Raw genomic sequence first — 19635 nt, 5'->3', positions numbered from 1 at the left:
TCTCAGGCATTTCAGTTAAGGGATAGCGAACCTGGACTTACATTTCCTTTTGTCTTATTAATTCATGTGTTTACTTGGAAGGCTCCCAGCCACTGGTTCACTCCCCTGAATGCCCACACCAGCCAGGGCTGAGGGCTGGGCTGGGCTGGGCTGAGAGAAGCTGGGAGTCAGGGAGTCCGTCTGTGCCTCCTACATCTCTTTGCCTCCCTGTGTCCACATTAGCACGAACCTGGAATCTGGAGCAGAGCTGGGACCTTGACCCAGGTTCCCGGATGTGAGCTGGGGAGCCCCGGCCAGCGTCCCAACCGCCAGGCCAAATGCCTGTCCCTGTACTTCTGTTTACCTTTTAGCGTGAGAATTCCTTGAGGAAGAGCGCCTGGGCTGTTCACCTGCAGCACTCAGCAGTTGAAGGGCTGTTCAGTTAGGCCGTGAATAGTTTGCCTTTGGTGTGTAAAAGGAAGTTTTAGGCCTCTGTAGAGGGGTGATGCCAGTATTTCCTTAAAAAGGAGCCTTTCTGGGTGGGTACTTGGCATATCGGTAACCTCCACTTGGAGTGCCTGGGTTTGAGTCATAGTTCTGCTTCCAGTCCAGATTACTGCTCCTGCACACCAAGCGGCAGCAGGTGTGATGGGTCCCTCCTGCCCGTGTGGGAGACCGGGATGCAGCTCCAGGCTTCTGGCTTCAGCTGGCTCAGCCTGACTGTTGCAGGCATTTGGGGAGTGGACCAGTGCAGAGATCCGTGTCTCTGTCTCTTTCTGGGGTGTGTGTGTGTGTGTGTGTGTCTGCCTTTCAGATAAGAATGAATAAAGCTTGTTAAAAGAAGCAGCCCTCTGTGTTGTCTCCCTTACCTGGTCTGCAGACACTGCTGAGGATATAGTTAGCCCTCATTATGCATGGGTTCCATATGTGTTCACATTCGTCTTTAGCCCCTGAAATTAGTACTCGGTACTTTTGCGATCATTCAGGGACATGTACAGCACAGCAGAAAAATTGTCTCTCTGCTGCACGAGGTGCCAAGTGAGATCCAGCCATGGGACGTTCTCCCTCGTGGCTCAGCGAGGGGCAGGGCAGCAGAAGAGTATTTGATTCCTCACTCTGTTAGCGGGGCAGCCTCAGGCCAGACACTTAACCTGTCCGAGCCTCGTTTCATGAAGGAAATAGAGCCTGCAGGAATGGGTGTGCAGGGTCTGGGATGATGGTCTGTGTGGGGTCCGTGTACTGAGTACCGAGCTGCAGTGGGAGCCTGGTTCCGTGCTCAGGGCAGCTTTGTGGAACGGTAACTCGCACCGGGGAGAATCGAGGATCTGGCCCCGGTGGACGGGAGGGGGACGGGGGCTCAGGGCAGCCCCACATAATGGAGCTGCAGGCCAGCTCCTCTGCTTTCCCAGGGTTCACTCTGCCCGTGCAGAAGGAAACATCAGTGTTAATTCCCTGGCCCCAGTCCAACCACCCAGCACCCTCCATGACATGAGACACCCAGGAGAGGACACACGATTCTCCCAACCACGTGGCGAGCGCATACTTCACGTAGAGCTTTGATTCTGATACTGAAGCATCTCAGCTAACTCTTCCAGTCTTCAGCGGGTGGCAGGGAAAATTTATTTTCTAACATTAATCTTCTAGCTTCCAAAGGAAAATTGCCTATTAAGTGGATGGCTCCAGAGTCCATCAATTTTCGACGTTTTACCTCAGCTAGTGACGTGTGGATGTTTGGTGAGTATTTTTTAAAGCTTGGTGTTTTTTAACAAATGTATTCCTTGTATCCCACAGGGTAACTAAGCACTGTCTCTTTCAGAGTGTGTAGCTGGTCTGCTCCCCTAGCCCATCTCCTCCACCTCACGTCTCTGGCCTCCTCTGACGGTGTCAGAGCGCACTCGGGTCTTGTGCTCCAGCCTCCAGCCGTGTGTTCCGCTGTTCTGGGCTCCCCCTGTGTTTCCGTCTTTCGTGCTCCTCTCTCCTTGGCTGTCTGGTTCAGTCCTTTAGTGTCAGTGACTTTGAGTAGTGAACCTGTGCCCCTGGCTCTGTGACAGGCCCTTCTCAGAGTATCTCGAGTTGTGCCTCATCACTTTATCCTGGAATCGGACCTCCTGGCTTGGCGGTTTGCCCGCTGTCTTTTGTAGCACCTGCTTCTCTGCTCTCTGCTTTGTCCCCGCCTGCTTGCTCAGCTGGGTGTCCTCTCTCTGTGTGTGGACTTCGGTGGAAGTGTGGCTCCAGCTCGCTTCATCCCCGTTTCAGAATGGCGTACTCTCTGATATGGGAGATGTGTCTGCTCGTCCCCACCTCTGCTGGTACACCCCCTGCCTGCAACCCCTTACTCTTAGACTGCTTCTGCAGCTGAAACCTTGTCCAGCCTTCCAGGTTCACCTGGAGCATGCCTCTTCCAGGGGGCCTGCGCCGCAGGGCTGGAGGTGAGCTCGCTTCCTCTGCGTTCCCTGCTCTCCTCTGCGTGTTGGTCGTGGGTGCGTGTTCTCTCTGCTGGATTAGAAACCTCGTGTGTCGAGAGACAGCTTTGGAGTTTATCTTCCTCTTTCCTCCTGTAAATAAAAACCACTTTATGTATTAAGTATTCTGTTTGTGTGCTGTTGATGTTTAGTGACCATTCAGTGCTCCAACTGATAATCAGGTACAGGAGATAACTTGCCAGTAATACGAGAAGCAGCAGTGAGAAAAGACTTTGGAGCCCTTTTGATGTGGTTTTAAATCCAAGGCTTTGCTTATTAGCTGTGTAGCCTACAGGCAAGAAACTTGGGCTCTCAAGGAAACTCCGTGCTTCCGAGGTGCTGAGATGTGGACTCTGTTCGCAGGGACACAGCCAGCGCAGCTGTGTCTCTACAGTGACTGCTCAGGGTGCGTTTTATGTAGCTGTCCTTGCTTGTACTACTGCGCACTGTAACTGTTCTGTTCATATGGTTATTCTAATGTCCAGATGACTTTAATAGAGCTCTTTGGGTAAGAATAAAATTTAAAATTCTAAGAGTGAGAAAAGATCACATCTTAACGTAGTTGACGGTATTCCCCACCCCACCTTTGTCACGTAAAATAAGTTTCCTGCAGTTAGCATCATGATAGTAAAATACAGCATGTGAAGACGTGAGGCTGCTGTGAGGATTGAGGTAACGTGAGTTTCATAAAAAGGGTGCCATGGGTATATTAAGTTCTCAGGAAATGATTACCAGTGTTATTACTTAATAGTACTTAGTACTGGGCTTTCTGCCCCAAAGCATTATTTTTGTCAGAGACTCTTTGCCTTAAAAGTATTGGATTTCTGACCTATTTCATAATCTAAGTTGCACAGATGTGTTGATGTGGCTTGTGTTCCTTGAAGGCAGATACCACTCTGGGTGCTGCAGATAGAAAACAAAGCCACAGTCTCTCTCGTCGAGGCACTGGTTGTGCAACGCGAGTCTTAGGCTAGGCGATAGCTTCCTGGAGGCGAAGCAAGAGAAGCAGCACGCAAGGACCGCCCACAGATGTGGCTGGGACGAGGCGGGGTGTGCTGAATGCAGCGCCTGGACACAGGCAGGGGCGTGTCTGTGGCATGTTTTGACGTGACAAGAAGTCCAGAGGCCAGAGTGGCGACTGGGAGATACTGGGAGAAAATCCCACTGCCTACTTTCACCATTGCCTTTTTGTTGTGATATTATATTGATCACAGTTTTAGGTTTTTTTTTTCTTGTTTGTGTATGTGTTTTTTAAAATATTAGTTATTGATTTCAAAGGAGGGAAGCAGAGGAGATTCACTGCCCAAGTGGTCACCAGAGCCAGGGCTGGGCCAGGCCAAAGCCAGGAGCTTCTTGCAGGTCTCCCACGTGGGTGCAGGGGCCCAGGCACTTGGGCCATCTTCCACTGCTTTCCCAGATGCATTAGCAGGGAGCTGGATCAGAAGTGGAGCAGTCAGGACTTGAACCAGCACCCATGTGATGTGGGATGCTGGTTGTGATGTTATGGCACACACCCACCCCAGTTTGTTTTAAAGGTAGTTCCTTTTTTTTTTTTTTTTTTTTTTTTTTTTAGATTTATTTGTTTGTTTATTTGAAAGAGTTACACAGAGAGAGAGAAGAGGCAGAGAGAGAGGTCTGTATCTGCTGGTTCACTCCCCGCACCACTGCAGCAGCTGGAGCTGTGCTGATCTGAAGCCAGGAGCCAGGAGCCAGGAACCTCTTCTGAGTCTCCCATGTGGGTGCAGGGACCCAAACACCTGAGCCATCTTCCCCTGCTTTCCCAGGCCATAGAAAAGAGCTGGATTGGAAGTGGAGCAGCCGGGGCTCGATGCAGCGCCCATATGGGATTCCAGCACTGTGGGCGGTGGCCCCAGAGGCAGCTTCTTAATAAGGTTATTTAGAAGATGGTGAGGAAGTGATTCGCTGAGGGTGGGTGCCCGTGGAGACTCTGAGGTCATGGTGCGGCGTTCGCCGCCTAGATAACTGTACTAGTGTGCTGCCTGTGGGAGGGCGGGGCTAACTGGGGTGAGCACGTGCGAGTGCCTAGGTGCACCTGAGGCAGGGACAGGCTGGCCTTTCTAGAGGGAGCCTCTTGAGGGATCCTGCATGAGTCTTGTAAAAGCGTAAGAGTTAAGTTTCACTCCCGCTCCCCCACCCCCCGGTTCGGCTTCAGATCAGCTACTGTAATAGGCTGCACTAAAGTGGAGGGGAACCTAGAGTCCATGCAGTGTATTTTGTAGCTGGGGCTTGAAGCCACGCAGTACCACGGTAGCTGGTGTCCATCTTCTCAAAGGAGATTTTCAGCTGCACAAACGTTGTGATAACATAGGAGAGTCTGGGTGGAGTGAACTGGCCATGTCTCTGGGTGCTGATCGCTGCAGATCTCCGGCCGGCACGCCGCGCCAGCTGGGAGGCACGGGCGCTCCGGACGCTCACTCACTGTGCTGTTTTCGTTCCTGCTTCACAGGTGTATGTGTGTGGGAGATACTGATGCATGGTGTGAAGCCTTTTCAAGGAGTGAAGAACAATGATGTGATCGGTCGCATTGAAAATGGGGAAAGATTACCAATGCCTCCAAATTGTCCTCCCACCCTCTACAGCCTTATGACGAAATGCTGGGCCTATGACCCCAGCAGGCGGCCCAGGTTCACTGAGCTTAAAGCTCAGCTCAGGTAGGAGTGGGGGTGGAGAGGGCCTGGGCTGGGGGCAGACTGTGCTGCTTCTCCTGTCTGGTCTTAGCTTGTGAGACCATTTTATCAGTGTGTCCACAGCTCAACTGACTCGTCTTGTGCAAACACACTTACTTTTAAAATTGATTTGCGTTTCTCTGTACGTTGCTGGAGTCTGGGGTGAGTTGTATCTGAACATAAAGCTCCAGTTATGATGAGGTGTGTCTCCCCCGGCCTCTGAGTTAGCACGGCTCGTGAGACCCGCACTAGCCTCTGCAGTCTCCTCCCTCAGCCCCTCCTCTCCCTGACACTCTGCTCCTGTCACTCTCCTGTGCAGCCCGCTGCTGTGCTCTCTCCTCGCGATGCTTTCCCCGACTTTGCCACCTGGTAAACTGCTGTGCAGCCTTCGGAAACCAGCTCAGATGTTACCCCCTTCTGGCGCCTCCTCATCCACCCTGCCCCCGGAGCAGTAGCCTGTCCTCGGGCACCCTCTCAGTACTTCCATTGCCGTGTTTTAAGTACCTGGTGTATGTTCATGTGCCCTTTTGTGGGTGCTGCTTTATCATCAGCACCATTCAGCCCCAGACCTCTAGTATCTCCCAGTTCCCTGGGAGCACCCAACACCCAGGGAGCTCCCAGGTGCTGCGTCCCTCTGAGCAGTCTGCAGCAACTGCCGTGCCACCCGGCCAACAGGCTGTCCTGTGCTGGCTGTGTGCCAGACTCCGCCCGGAGCTCCCGACTGATGGCCTGCGCGCTCACTGCTGAGCCCGTTTCTGAGCAGAGGGCCTGTAGGTGCCCAGTTAGCTTCTGTGCAGTTGAATTGAATTAATACTTTGGTAAACGAGATTTAACGTCATCCGTAGGCTTGAGGAGCTTGGCTTGGTTCAGTGTGCGCGGTTCCACCTGTTTTTGTATTTGGTATTTCCCTCATTTTATGTGAATCTGATTTGTTGGTTTGTTTTTTTGGCTTACTGTATTTTAGTCTTTTTTCATTTAAAAAATCTTAAAAATTGCAAATATCAGCCTCCATAAGACCCTGAAAACTCAATCTAGCCCAGCCTTCTCAGCCAGTGCCCAAGCCATCTTGAAGCTTCGCTGCGTCTTCCAGCCATTCAGCCTGCTAGACAAGCATTCTTACAAAGAGTATCTCAAGGAAGAAGTAAACCTAGGTAGAAGTATAAGAGATTCATCAGGTCAACAAACACTTACTAAGTATCTTCTTAGTTCTAAGCTAGGTTCTGGAAGAGACCCAATCCATGCCCACAGGGGGTCTGAAGTCTGTTGGAGGAGACCAAGGTGTCTGGTGACAGGCAGTGCCATGAGCACCACACCTGTAAGAGCAGCTAGCTCTGGTCGCCATCACTTCACTTCCCAGGATCCAGTAGGGCAGCTCTGTTCTGCTTGTGCCGTGACAGACCTCCGAGGATTCCTAGACAGCCGTCCTACCTCATCTCGCTTTGCTTCAAGTTGCAAGTCTGTAGTTTAATTGCCTCTCATACAAGTCAATTACCTAGTTTCTTACTATTAAACAGCTAATTTTTGGACATACTTTTCCTATTTTGCTTATAGGTGTTTCTTTGGTGGTTGTTCTTTGATCTTTCTCCCCTATTGGGTTCCAGTGGTATCAGCTCCTTCCCTGATCTCCCCTGGCTGCTCTTGCAGTTGCCCAGTCTAAACCCAACGTGGGCCCTCACCTCCTCCCTTCCCCGGTCCTGCTCCCGTGCGCCCTCACCTCCTCCCTTCCCCGGTCCTGCTCCCGGGCTGTCCCTCACCTCCTCCCTTCCCCGGTCCTGCTCCCGGGCTGTCCCTCACCTCCTCCCTTCCCCAGTCCTGCTCCCGGGCTGTCCCTCACCTCCTCTTCCCCGGTCCTGCTCCCGGGCTGTCCCTCACCTCCTCCCTTCCCCGGTCCTGCTCCCGGGCTGTCCCTCACCTCCTCTTCCCCGGTCCTGCTCCCATGCGCCCTCACCTCCTCTCTTCCCCGGTCCTGCTCCCGGGCTGTCCCTCACCTCCTCCCTTCCCCGGTCCTGCTCCCGGGCTGTCCCTCACCTCCTCTTCCCCGGTCCTGCTCCCATGCGCCCTCACCTCCTCTCTTCCCCGGTCCTGCTCCCGGGCTGTCCCTCACCTCCTCCCTTCCCCGGTCCTGCTCCCATGCGCCCTCACCTCCTCTCTTCCCCGGTCCTGCTCCCGGGCTGTCCCTCACCTCCTCCCTTCCCCGGTCCTGCTCCCGGGCTGTCCCTCACCTCCTCTTCCCCGGTCCTGCTCCCAGGCTGTCCCTCACCTCCTCCCTTCCCCGGTCCTGCTCCCGGGCTGTCCCTCACCTCCTCTTCCCCGGTCCTGCTCCCATGCGCCCTCACCTCCTCTCTTCCCCGGTCCTGCTCCCGGGCTGTCCCTCACCTCCTCTTCCCCGGTCCTGCTCCCATGCGCCCTCACCTCCTCTCTTCCCCGGTCCTGCTCCCGGGCTGTCCCTCACCTCCTCTTCCCCGGTCCTGCTCCCATGCGCCCTCACCTCCTCCCTTCCCCAGTCCTGCTCCCGTGCGCCCTCACCTCCTCCCTTCCCCGGTCCTGCTCCCGGGCTGTCCCCCTTTCTGGGCTGTGCTCCTCCCCTGAGTGGCTGCAGCTTCAGTCCTTCCCTGTCTCACAAGTCCCAAGCCTCTGACCCAGGGCGCCAGCTGAACCCGATCTTTATCTGGAAGGCAAAGCTGTGGCCCTCAGCTCCTGCGGGGCAGAAGGAGCCTTGTACTCCACCGATGGTGGAGTCTGCCTTTGGCCCTTGCCTTCCTCTCCCATCTGTCTGGCATGGCCCCGTAGTCCGTCTTTCTGAAACATCGCTATGTAAAAAGTCCTTCCCTGCTAAAGCAGCATTCAGTGGGTTCCTCGTGCCCCTTGTGCTTGGTAGAGGTTCCCAGCGTGGCTGGGAGGCCGCCTCTGTGTGGCTGAAGCAGAGTTCTTGCTGTCCTTTCACACACTATGCTCAGAGCGTGCAGTGCCTCACTCGCCACCTGTGCAGGTCCGGCCCGTCTTTCTCCACTGCCTCCACGCACTGGCTCTTCCGTGATTCATGGCTGCCTTGCTCTGCCCGAGTCTCCCCAGCTCCCTGCCCTTCTCGTCTCCTTTAGGCTGCATCCTACTTAGAGTTCAGTTCGACCAGCACTGTTGAGTCCTGCAGTTGCTGAGCCTGGTGTCAGTCCCTGGACAAAGACGCCTGAGCCACTGTTCCTGCCCTCGAGGAGCTCACAGTCTAGTATGTCTCATCCCCTACTAGACTGAAGCTCCTTGAGGACAGGGATCGTCCTCCTCACCTCAGTGCTGCCCGCACCCCAGGCCAGGCCTGGGCCCTGGCACTGGAGTCATAGCCTGGAGCATACAAGCTCATTTTAACATTGATCTCAGGACTATGCCATTGAGGTAAATCAGCTCCAAACACCAGCTGTCCCAGGCATTGCTATGAATAGGTGTACATTAGTTTAGAAATGTGCCCATACCATCATTCATGGGGCCTTCCTGTGCAGGTGCTGCAGGTATCCCACCTTGTTCTGTTGTAGTCAGAAATGGAGTTCAACTTAGCATTTGGAACGTTTCATACTATGGCTGCCAAATAGGCCATGAAACTTACCTCTATAATAGTTTGCTTGTACATTTTCATGATAATTAAATAGGTTCTTTCGTTGATTTTTTCAAAATTTGTATTATACCCAGAATTTCACATGGAATAAATTTTGGATACCCTTATGCATAGCAGAGTAGTTGAAATGTCTCCCGGATCTCACTCTCTTCCATCCTAAAGAAAACACCACAAGGGACTCACTGCTCTGGGACTCTGCTCATCTCTAACTGGACTCTGCGTTTGTTTCTTGCTGCATTAGTTGAGAAAAGTGACTTTCAGGATGAAACTTGGGAGGCAAAATCACGGGAAAGTTACTTAGGTCACATTTTCATGAGTTGATTTCTGTGACTCAGAGAGCCTGTCTTCCTCACCTCCTGTTTCCTGTTCATAGGTATGAAGTCATGGCAAAATAGGGGGTTAATCTGTAGGTGGGTAGCCTGGCATCGCCTGTAAAAAATTCCTCTCTAGGAATATCGTAAGTGATCAGTAGTCAATATTTCTCATAATATGTGCTATAGCACTTTTGTGCTTTATGACTGGCAGGTTGTTAAGAATGCATTGAATCTTTTTTTTTTTTTTTAATAAAAAATCATCTAATACCTGGTTAAATTTAGTCAATTCTCTGTTAGGTACCATGTCAAGAAAACAGCTTTAGGCTGGCGCTGTGGCTCACTAGGCTAATCCTCCACCTGTGGCACTGGCACACCGGGTTCTAGTCCCGGTTGGGGCGCCAGATTCTGTCCCGGTTGCTCCTCTTCCAGGCCAGCTCTCTGCTGTGGCCCGGGAGTGCAGTGGAGGATGGCCCAGGTCCTTGGGCCCTGCACCCGCCTGGGAGACCAGGAGGAAGCACCTGGCTCCTGGCTTCAGATCAGTGCAGCGCGCCTGCCACAACACGCTGTAGCGGCCACTTGGGGGGTGAACCAATGGAAAAAGGAAGACCTTTCCCTCTGTCTCTCTCTCTCTCTCTCTTTGTCTAACTCTGCCTGTCAAAAAAAAGAAAAGAAAAGAAAACAGCTTTAGTATTTACTCTTTTGTAATTTATGTTCAAGCATATCATTTCTTTTTTTAAAAAAGATTTATTTATTTGAATATTTATTTATTTGAAATTTATTTATTTGAAAGAGTTATACAGAGAGAGAAGGAGAGGCAGAGAGAGAGAGAGAGAGAGAGAGAGGTCTTCCATCCGCTGGTTCACGCCACAACTGGCCGCAACTGCTGGAGCTGCACTGATGTGGAGCCAGGAGCCAGGAGCTTCCTCTAGGTCTCCACGTGGGTGCAAGTCCTTGGGCCATCTTCTGCTGCTTTCCCAGGCCATAGCAGAGAGCTGGATTGGAAGTGGAGCAGCCAGGTCTTGAACCGGCGCCCATATGGGATGCTAGCACTGCAGGCGGCAGCTGTCCCCGCTGTGCCGCCGCTCCAGCCCCTCCAACAGCATTTCCCAGCGGTGTTCTCCTTGTCTCTACAGTGATTGTGCCAGTGTGAAAAAGGAATGTTAGTGCGGTTTCTTGTTGCTGTTGTTGTTTTTAGATTTATTTATTTATTTGAAAGAGCTAGGGGGACAGTAGAGAGGGAGAGGCTTCCATCGGCTGGTTCACTCTCCAGATGGCCAGTGTCTGGGGCTGTGGGCTGAAGCCAGAGGCCAGGAGCTTCATCTGGGTTTCTCAAGTAGGTAGCAGGGACCCAAGTGCTTGGGCCGCCTCTCCCACTGCTGTGCCCAGGCCATTAGCGGGAAGCTGGACTGGGAGTGAAGCAGGCATCAGCTTCACGCACTATGCCACAATGCTGACCTCAGAATATTAGGTTTTTTTAATATTTATTTATTTGAAAGGTAGAGTTAACAGAGAGGAGAGACAGAGAGATCTTCCATCTGCTGGTTCACTTCCCAAATGGCCACAACTAGCCAGAGTTGGGCCAGTCTGAAGCCAAGAGCCAGGAGCTTTTTCTGGGTCTCCCACATGGGTGCAGGGACCCAAATACTTGGGCCGTCTTTTGCTTTCCCAGGCACATTAGCAGGGCGCTGGATTGGAAGTCGAGTGGCTGGTATTCAAACCAGTGCCCTTATGGGATGTTGGTGCCATTGGCAGTAGCTTTACCTACTATGCCACAGCATTGGCCCCAGAGTATTAGTTTTGATCTCAGTTTAGGAAACATTTTAATTTACATTTCTTAAGTGTTTTTGGATGAATTAGAACAATAAGCAAGTAAAATTACCAGTTTCAAGTTCTGTGGCTTTTTTAATGTTTTTAAACGTTTCACTGAAGTATAATAAACATGCCAATGCTGAGTTGAACAGCTCAGTGAATTTTTACATATTGAGCCCACCGTGTAACCAGGATTTAAAGCAAGAAAATTAATAACCCAGAAATCCACCAGATGCTGTGTCCAGTGTCCGTTCATCCTCCAAGGGCACCATTGTTCTGACTGTAGATTGGTTCTGCCCATTTTTGAACTTGGAGTGAATGGTATCAGTCAGTACGTGCTTTGTGTATGTGCTTTTCCCTAACTCAGCGTGTACTTTGGGGTGTGTATGATTTGCAGTGTTGACACAGTCGTTCTGGTCGCTGCGTTGTATGCCGTGTGTGAGGATGCTGTAGGTCCCCCGTTCTGCTATGGGTGGAAGTTCCGAAGATTGCCCCGTAAAGGTGCTGTGTGTCTTTCAGTCAGCATGGTACACAGCCATGCCGTTGGGCGTGTGTCCAGGAGCTGGGTGGGGTGGATGCGTTCAGCTTAGCAGGTGCTGCCAGCTCTCCACAGCAGTTACCACGACCTACAGTATTCCCAGCAGTGAATCCAAGTTTCACTGCTCCAAAAATAGGATTGTTTTGTTTTGTTTTTTGATGTATTTATTTGAGAGGCAGAGAGAGAGAGGGAGGTCTTCCATCTGCTGGTTTACTCCCCTCCCCAAATGGCCACAAGAACCAGAGCTGGGCCGATCTGAAGCCAGGAGCCAGGAGCTTCTTCCGTGTCTCCCACGCAGGTGCAGGGGCCCAAGGACTTGGGCCATATTCTGCTGCTTTCCCAGGCCACAGCAGAGAGCTGGATTGGAAATGGAGCAGCTGGGACTCGAACCAGTGCCTGTAAGCGATGCCACACCGCTGGCCGCAGTAGGGTTGTGAGGTGTGAGTAGGTCTCCCATCCTTGAGGTCTTCAGCAAGAGCTTGCTTTGTTGGCAGCAGGCCCCCAACCTCTATACTCAGCTGTACTAACTTTCAGTAACTTTACTTTTATCATGTTAAAAATGATATTTTTTAGCACTTTCTATGGCCAAGTATTATGTCATGAACTTTTTATACTGTGAGGTTTATTTTACCCCAGTTCTCGCCGTTCTTGGAGATACAGGTGGTGTCTTTACCATCTGTTTACAAGTGAGGAGATTCAGACTTGAAGATGCGGTGCCCGAGCTAAAGAGTCAGCCTGGAACTCCAGCCAAGCGCACACCTTAGTCCAGGGCTCGAACTGTCGGCTGTCTTGTGCCGTCACCTGGTGCTGGATGGCTGTGAGCTGTGCTTTGGACTGATGAGCAGGTTGTTCACACTGTTGAAAGTGCACTGTTGGACACAACTTCCACAGCTGGTGTTCTTAGGTTGTCTATCAGCTGATGTTTTTAAAAGGGGTGGCAGCATCGCCAGCAGGTGCACAGGGGTCCCCTCCCATGTCTTTGAGGATGACATGGCTCGTTTGTTTCTGTCGAGCTCTTAGTGCTGGTGGTGGTATTTGTTTGGTTGGCACATCTTGAGGGTGCTGCATTTTGCTGCTCTGGTCCCCAGTGGTGTTGCATAAAGCAGCAGTGGGATGGAAGCGTTGACAAGGCCGTGTCTGGCAGGTGACGCCAGGCAGGCTGGAGCCCACTCTGGCTGTCACAGCCGTCCGGAGTCCACTGTGGCTCCCCTTGTGCAGAGCTTGGACTCCAGCAGGAGGAACTGGGGTTTAGACTTCAGGGCTTTTGGTTCTGGCATTGTATGTGTGTGACTTGGTTTTAACTTTCAAATGTCTTGTTTTGTGTGTTAACTACCACCTGCGCACCTGGCCTCGAGAGCCTCTGAGCAGACCACAGCCGAGCTCGGAGTGGCTGCCGAAACAGATGGCTCTCGCGTTGCTCTCCTAGCCCAGCAGAGGTACCAGGCACCTCATGAGCACAAACCATCTCATCGGATCCTTGCCACTGCCAGTGCAGGTGTGAGGTTTTCAGTGAATATTCTAAAGATAATGTGACTTGGGCAACTTGTTTAACTAGTCTGTAAGACCATGGCCCCTATTCTAGTCACAAGATTAACTAATTTGCCTGCAGTGCTCTAAAATGCATGTCGGTCATGACGGCACACACAGTGGCCAATCTAGTGGTAAGTAGCAGTGACAACAAAGCTTTCTCTGAGGCTCCACCAGGAACCTGGTGATCCTCAGGGCAGAAGGGTCATCAGTTACAGATAAGGCTCCTGAACAGATCTGGGTATTGGACTGCAGTTCTGGCTTCTCAGCAGTAGAACGGTGTGAGATAGTAACCGTCGGCACCAGGCCTGCATCGGCGTCCGGCCCCCACTGACCACCCTTGGGGAGCCTCTTTAAGCCTCTGTAGCTCCTGTTGGAAAGTGCAGAGTACACGGTTTGCAGGAAGTTTACTGAGATAACCTGTTTTAGTTTGTGGAAGGTACTTTGAGTTTCAACTATTCTTATCCTGGTGTCAAAATACCAAGAACATCTTCCTCACATTTTATAGATGTCTTATAAAGAGATCAGTTTTCAAGTATTGACCTGGGCCGGCATTGTAGCACAGCGGGTTAAGCCGCCACCTGCAGTACTGGTGCTCTGCTTCTTTATCCAGATCCCTGCTAACGTGCCTGAGAAAGCAGCAGAAAATGACCAGTTGCCTGCACTTCTGCCATTCTTGTGGGAGACCTGGATGGAGTTCCAGGCTCTGGCCTCCAGCTGGCACAGTCCTGGCCATTTGGCATGCAACTGGGGAGTGAGCCAGCAAATGGAAGATTGAAAGATCTCTCTCTCTCTCTCTCCCTTCCCTTCCCTCTCCCTCTCCACCTCTGTCTCCCTCTCTTTATAACTCTGCCTTTCAGATGCATAAATGATGAAATCTGAAGTTTGTTCGATGACTGCAACTTAAACAAGTTTGTGAACTGTGACTCTCCTTCATCCTACATGTGACCCATAAACTGGAAACTACAGGCTTTTATCCATGATACACGCTTGCTTGTAGTTCATGTGTGGGTTTTTTGTTTTGTTTTTACATTTGCTTCCAAAATTATTTTCAAGTGTGCTATGTAAATTCCTCTTTAGCCATCGTACTAATATTTTCTTCCTGACTGCTCTTCTGTTGAGTCTAGATGTATTCTAAAAAGCATCTGTAATCCCTGTGTACGTTTTTTAAAGGTGTATTTATTTATATACTTATTTGAAAGATAGAAAGTACTTTTCCAGTTGCTGGTCCACTCACCAAATACCTAGCACAGGAGCTGAGCCAGATGGAAGCCAAGAGCTGGCAACGCCATCCAGGGTTCCCACGTGTGGCAGGAATCAGGAGTCAAGCACTTGGGCCATCATCTGCTGTCTCCCAGGCACATTGGCAGGAAGCTGGATCAGAACTTCTGGGTCGTCAAGACTCTAGCCAGGCACTCTGATGCAAGTGGCCTGAGCCATGTCTTAACAGCCCACCGTGCCACAACGCCTGCTCGCTATAAGTGCATCCTGAAATGTGCTCTCAACATCTGAACTTCATGGGATTTTTTAATAGGTTTTGGTCCTCATTCTTCCTGGTTACAAAAGTAAACAATAAGTCTAAATGTGACAGAAATTTAATGTAAAATTTAAACATGGGGATTTTATTTCTTCTTTAATGTTTGTCCATTGATTTATGTATCACTTGAAAGGCCTACTGACAGGGAGAGAGAGAAAGCTCTCCCATTGGCTGGCTCACACCCCAAACACCCGTAACAGCCAGAACTGGTCGAGGCTGAAGCCAGAAGCCCAGAACTCCACTCACGTCTCGTGGTTGGCAGGGACCTCAGCATTTGCGCCATCGTCTGCCGCCTCCCAGGCTGTGGTAGCAGAAGGTGACTTTGGAAGCAGCGTAGCCAGCACTCTGGTGTGGTTTGCATGTTTCTCAAGCAGAGGCTTGATTCTCCGGAGCCAGGAGCCTGCAGGTCCATCTGGGCCTTCCTTCCGTGTGGATGGCAGGGCCCCAGCACTAGGACGACCACTCGCTGCTTTCCCGGGTGCATGCAGCAGGGAGCCGGGTCTGCCTGCAGCAGCTGGAGCGTGAACTGGTTCTCTGAGTGGGACGCCAGCCTCACCAGCCGTGGTGTGACTTGCTGAGCCCACACGCTGGCCCTGCTTTTTTTCTCTCAGCCTCTTTCCCAGATTTGAGTTTTAGCAGTAACTTTTGCATTCAATGATCTTACTCCAAAGATTACAGTATGCATCTTGAATTTCTCATTGTCAACTTGGAATTAATAATTGTGCTTTCTGCCCGTTATCTCTAATGAGAAATTATTAACCATTTACACCATTGTTGTTGTGTATATAATTTGCCATTTGCCTCCAGCGACTTCATTATTTTCTATCTTTGGGTTTTGGTAGTTTTAAGTAGAATGTGCTTAGACGTGATTTTCTTTGTACTAATCAAGCATAGGATTTGTTGAACTTAAACCTGTGAACTTCGATCTTTTACCAAATTTGGGGAAAGTTGCCCTTATTTCAGAGGTGCGTTTCTGGTCCATTTGCGCTCTCCTCCCGAGATTGTAGTTTTACATGCATTAAACGTCTGCTGGAGGCTGGTGTTGTCTCAGCAGCTTAAGCTGCTGCCTGAGGCACCAGCGTCCCATGTGAGCAGGGGTAGGAGTCCCAGCCTCTCCACTTCCCTTCCCAGCTCCCTGCCAATGCATGTGGGAAAGCAGCTGAAGATGACCCTCGTACCTGGGCCCCTGCTGCCCGGATCGGCTGGCCAAGCCCCGACCACTGGGGAGTGAACCAACAGATAGAAGATTTCTCTCTCTTTCCCTATGTCTATGTAACTCTGCCTTTCAAATACATAAATCTTTTTAAAACATGTTTGATAGTAGCCTTCAGGGCTATTCCCTGTTGTTATTGATGATGACTTTAATGACTTTATTACTGTTTTCTTCCTCCTCCTTTTCCTTTGCTCTCTTCTTCTTTCTTTATTTTTTTTTAAATTTATTTATTTATTTTAAAAGCAGAGATATAGCCGGCACTGTGGCTCAGTAGGCTAATCCTCTGCCTTGCGGCGCCGGCACACCGGGTTCTAGTCCCAGTCGGAGCACCAGATTCTGTCCCGGTTGCCCCTCTTCCAGGCCAGCTCTCTGCTGTGGCCTGGGAGTGCAGTGGAGGATGGTCCAAGTGCTTGGGCCCTGCACCCCATGGGAGACCAGGAGAAGCACCTGGCTCCTGCCATCGGATCAGCATGGTGCACCGGACGCAGTGCGCTGGCCGTGGCTGCCACTGGAGGGTGAACCAACGACAGAGGAAGACCTTTCTCTCTGTCTCTCTCTCTCACTGTCCACTCTGGCTGTCAAAAAAATAAAAAGAAAAACAAAAACAGAGTTATAGAGAGGCGGGGGGGGCGGGGTCTTCTCGGGGGCTGGTTTACTCCCCAAATGTCCGCAACAGCCAGAGCTGACCTTGGGATCTGGAGTCAATACTGAATCCAGTTACTGCAATGAGAGAGGCAGACGTGGGACCTAGCGGGCCAGACTCCCACTCCTGGGTCGTTCCCTGAGCCTGCCGTTGTGCCCGTGCTGGTCGGCATCCCATTCTATGGGAATTTTACTTCAGAAACTGTATGTTTTCGTTGTGGAATTTCTATCTGGTTCTTATTTTGTTCTGTTTCTCTATTGACATTTCCTACCATTTTGTTTTCAATGAAAAAATTTTCCTATTTGCCATTGATTCTGATAGCTTGTTTAAAACTCCCTGTCGGTTCCCACGATCTTGAGTTTTCTTTGCAGTCTCCTTTAAATTTCGTTTTCCCCTCAAACATGACTCATAGCTTCATATTTCTTTGAAAAGCAAGTACTTTTTGAGGATATACCCAACAGTGTGACCGGTAAATTGTGGAAACTCTAGATTTAGTTACATTCCTCTCAAGGGTGTCTGCTGGTTGCAAACTGCCCCTGCTGTGGGCAGTGGTCAGCCTTGCTTACAGTGGTCTTGTCAGTATGTGATTCCAGCATCAGCTGGAGGTCGGTGAAGAACTCTGTTTCAATCTACTTTCTCTCTCTGTCTCTCTGTCTCTCAAGAGACAAATATTCTGTCCATAGATTCACTCCCTAAATGCTCACAATAGCCAGGCCTGGGCCAGGACTTATCCAGGAACCCAGAACTCCATCCTGGTCTCCCATGTGGGTGACAGGTACCCAGGTACTTGAGCTGCCACCAGAGGCACATAGTAGCTGGAAGCGGGATAACAGGATGCGATGTGGGCATTCCAAGCAGCACCAAGCACCTGCTCTCGGTCTGATTTTATACCCATGAATTGAGGCACTCCTTTCAGAGTGAGTGTGTGGGTCTCTCTCTCTCTCTCTCTCACACACACACACACACACTCACACACACTCACACTTTCTACTGTTGTCGTTGCTTCAAACTCAGTCTTCTGATTCTTCAAACAGAGTAAGTCTAGGGCCTGCCTTCTGGCTGACAGCCATTAAAAAGTTCGCCCCTTGGCCAGCACTGTGGCATGGAGAGTTATGCTGCTGCCTGCAATGCCAGCATCCCATGATCGTGGTTCAAATCCCAGCTGCTCCACTTCTGATCCAGCTCCTTGCTAAAAGAGCCTGGGAAAGCAGCAGAAGATAGCGCAAGTCCCTGGGCCCCTGCACCCATGTGGGAGACCCAGAAGAAGCTCCTGGCTCCTGGCTTTGCTTTGACCCAGCCTTGGCTATTGTGGCCATCTGGGGAGTGAACCAACTGATAAAAGATCTCTGTCTATCTGTGTGTGTGTGTGTGTGTGTCTGCCTCTCTAACTCCGACTTTCAAATAAATAAATCTTTAAAAAAAAAAAAAAAGTGAGCCCCCAGCTTCACTGACTGAGCCACTCTCGTTTTGTTTGTTTTTCTGTTTATTTTTTTAAAGATATATTTATTTATTTGAAAGTTAGATTTGCACACACACACAGAGAGAGAGAGAGAGAGGTCTTCCATTTGCTGGTTCAGTCTTCAGTTGGCCACAACTGCCAGAGCTGCATGGATCTGAAGCCAGGAGCCAGAAGCTTCTTCCAGGTCTCCCACATTGATGCAGGGGCCCAAGGACTTGGGCCATCTTCTACTGCTTTCCCAGGCTATAGCAGAGAACTAGATCAGAAGTGGAGCAGCTGGGACTAAAACCGGCACCCATATGGAATGCCGGCACTGTAGGCAGTTGCTTTACCCACTGTGCCACAGCACCAGCCCTGACACAAGCCACTCTCCTGCTTGCGTCATCTCCCTCCAAATCTGGCCGCTTTTGGTACTTGTTTTTCTTATGTCCAGAGCTTACTGTTTTTATCTGAAAGAGGGTTGGTCATATAAGGGCTGTTCAAACACTCCAGGGATAGAATCAGGATGCCAGTTCAAAGTGAGATTTTAGCTTTTTAAAAAATAATTTTGAGGGACCAGCTCTGTGGCATAGTGGGTAAAAATCGCCCCCTGAAGTGCTGGCATCCCATATCGGCACCAGTTCAAGTCCCGGCTGCTCCACTTCTGATCCAGCTCTCTGCTATGGTCTGGGAAAGCAGTAGAGGATGGTCCAAGACCTTGGGCCCCTGCACCCACATGGGAGACCTGGAAGAAGCTCCTGGCTCCTGGCTTCAGATCAGCCTAGCTCCTACCGTTGTAAGCATCTGGAGAATGAAACAGCGGGTGGAAGACTTTCTCCCCTTCCCCCTTTCCTCCTTCCCTCACTCCCTCTCTGCCTTTCAAATAAATAAATCTTTAAAATAAATTTGTGAGGAGTAACCCAAGAACCAAGCGAAAATGCTTCATTTCGTGCCATCTGAGATCGTTAATGGAAGGGAAAGCTGGGTCGAGTGTGCCTGCGACAGGGTCCAGTCTGCTGCGTCGTGTGTGAGACGCAGCAGGGCACTGTCGCTTCAGGGCGGCTGGCTCCGGCGTCCGTGGATGCCACCCCCAGCTTCCTCAAGCCCCAGACTTGTTCTCTGCGGGGACACCAGGGTTTTTGTGAAAAGGTCAGTTTCATTCCTTCGTGGTGAGGCAGTGTTGGTAATTGTAAGAGATCATGTTTCAAGCTGGTATTCCCATAAACTTGCCAAAACAAGCGCTGCAGCCCTTCCCTCGGCTTTTTCCTCCAGGCGCCCCCCCCCCCCCCCCCCAGCATTCTCCAGGTCATAAGTGACTGCAAACCCGGACTGATTCCCTGTCCACAGCCGATTTTTATGATGTCACCCCTTTGTGTAGGTGATCAAAGTCCAATCTTTTTTAAAAAGGGAGATTTTTGTCCCCTTATTAAGTAGAGCAGAATTATATGTGCGAGAAGAAATGTTGTTTCACAGACGGTAGTGGAAACGCCCCAGAAGTGCAATGAAGAGCAGTTCGCTTCCTTCCTGGCGAAGCACAGAGCTCGCGCGGGTGCACTTGTACGCGTGCCAAGTCTTTGCACGTCCTTTCTCTTTCCACTCCGATGGTAGCCGGGCAGGCTTTCCTCATGAATGAAGAGCCAGATCGACGCAGGCAAGCTCTCTTGTGCTTGCACAGCTCAGCAGTGTGGCTTGTCTGTCGTCCCTTCTTCTGGGACAGCTGGAAGGACTTGAACATGAGCTGCTTGGGGTGCGTCGGCCTTTCTTGCTCCTGAAACTTGTCTTTGTTGGAGATTTGTTTTTGTGTCTTGGCTCAGTGCTGGAAACAAGGGCCCTCACAGACCACTTTTCTGCTTGCCATCAAAATGCCTTCGAAGTGAAGTCACA

The 19635-nt window shown here is 50.8% G+C and overlaps 1 protein-coding gene and 1 non-coding gene across 48 annotated transcripts in view; both read left to right on the top strand.

Annotated features, from left to right (window-relative positions):
- The window catches only part of PTK2 (protein tyrosine kinase 2), a 297953-nt gene that overhangs the window by 212630 nt on the left and 65688 nt on the right, over positions 1-19635 (top strand). For 46 of the 47 annotated variants that reach the window (XM_070075578.1, XM_070075572.1, XM_070075548.1 and 43 more), the window contains 2 exons: positions 1624-1713; positions 4909-5113. In XM_070075578.1, coding sequence (XP_069931679.1) covers positions 1624-1713; positions 4909-5113 — 295 coding nt within the window. The remainder of the gene's footprint in view (positions 1-1623; positions 1714-4908; positions 5114-19635) is intronic. The other variant, XM_070075584.1, reaches the window with a different exon arrangement.
- On the top strand, positions 8333-8389 carry MIR151 (microRNA mir-151). Its single transcript, NR_162546.1, has one exon. It is a non-coding gene; the product is annotated as a microRNA mir-151 (primary transcript).

Source organism: Oryctolagus cuniculus, chromosome 6 (assembly GCF_964237555.1).
Source record: "Oryctolagus cuniculus chromosome 6, mOryCun1.1, whole genome shotgun sequence".
Classification (NCBI taxonomy): Eukaryota; Metazoa; Chordata; class Mammalia; order Lagomorpha; family Leporidae; genus Oryctolagus; species Oryctolagus cuniculus.
The sequence above is the reverse complement of the archived record's forward strand: the minus strand, read 5'-3'. Positions and strand labels throughout refer to the sequence as shown.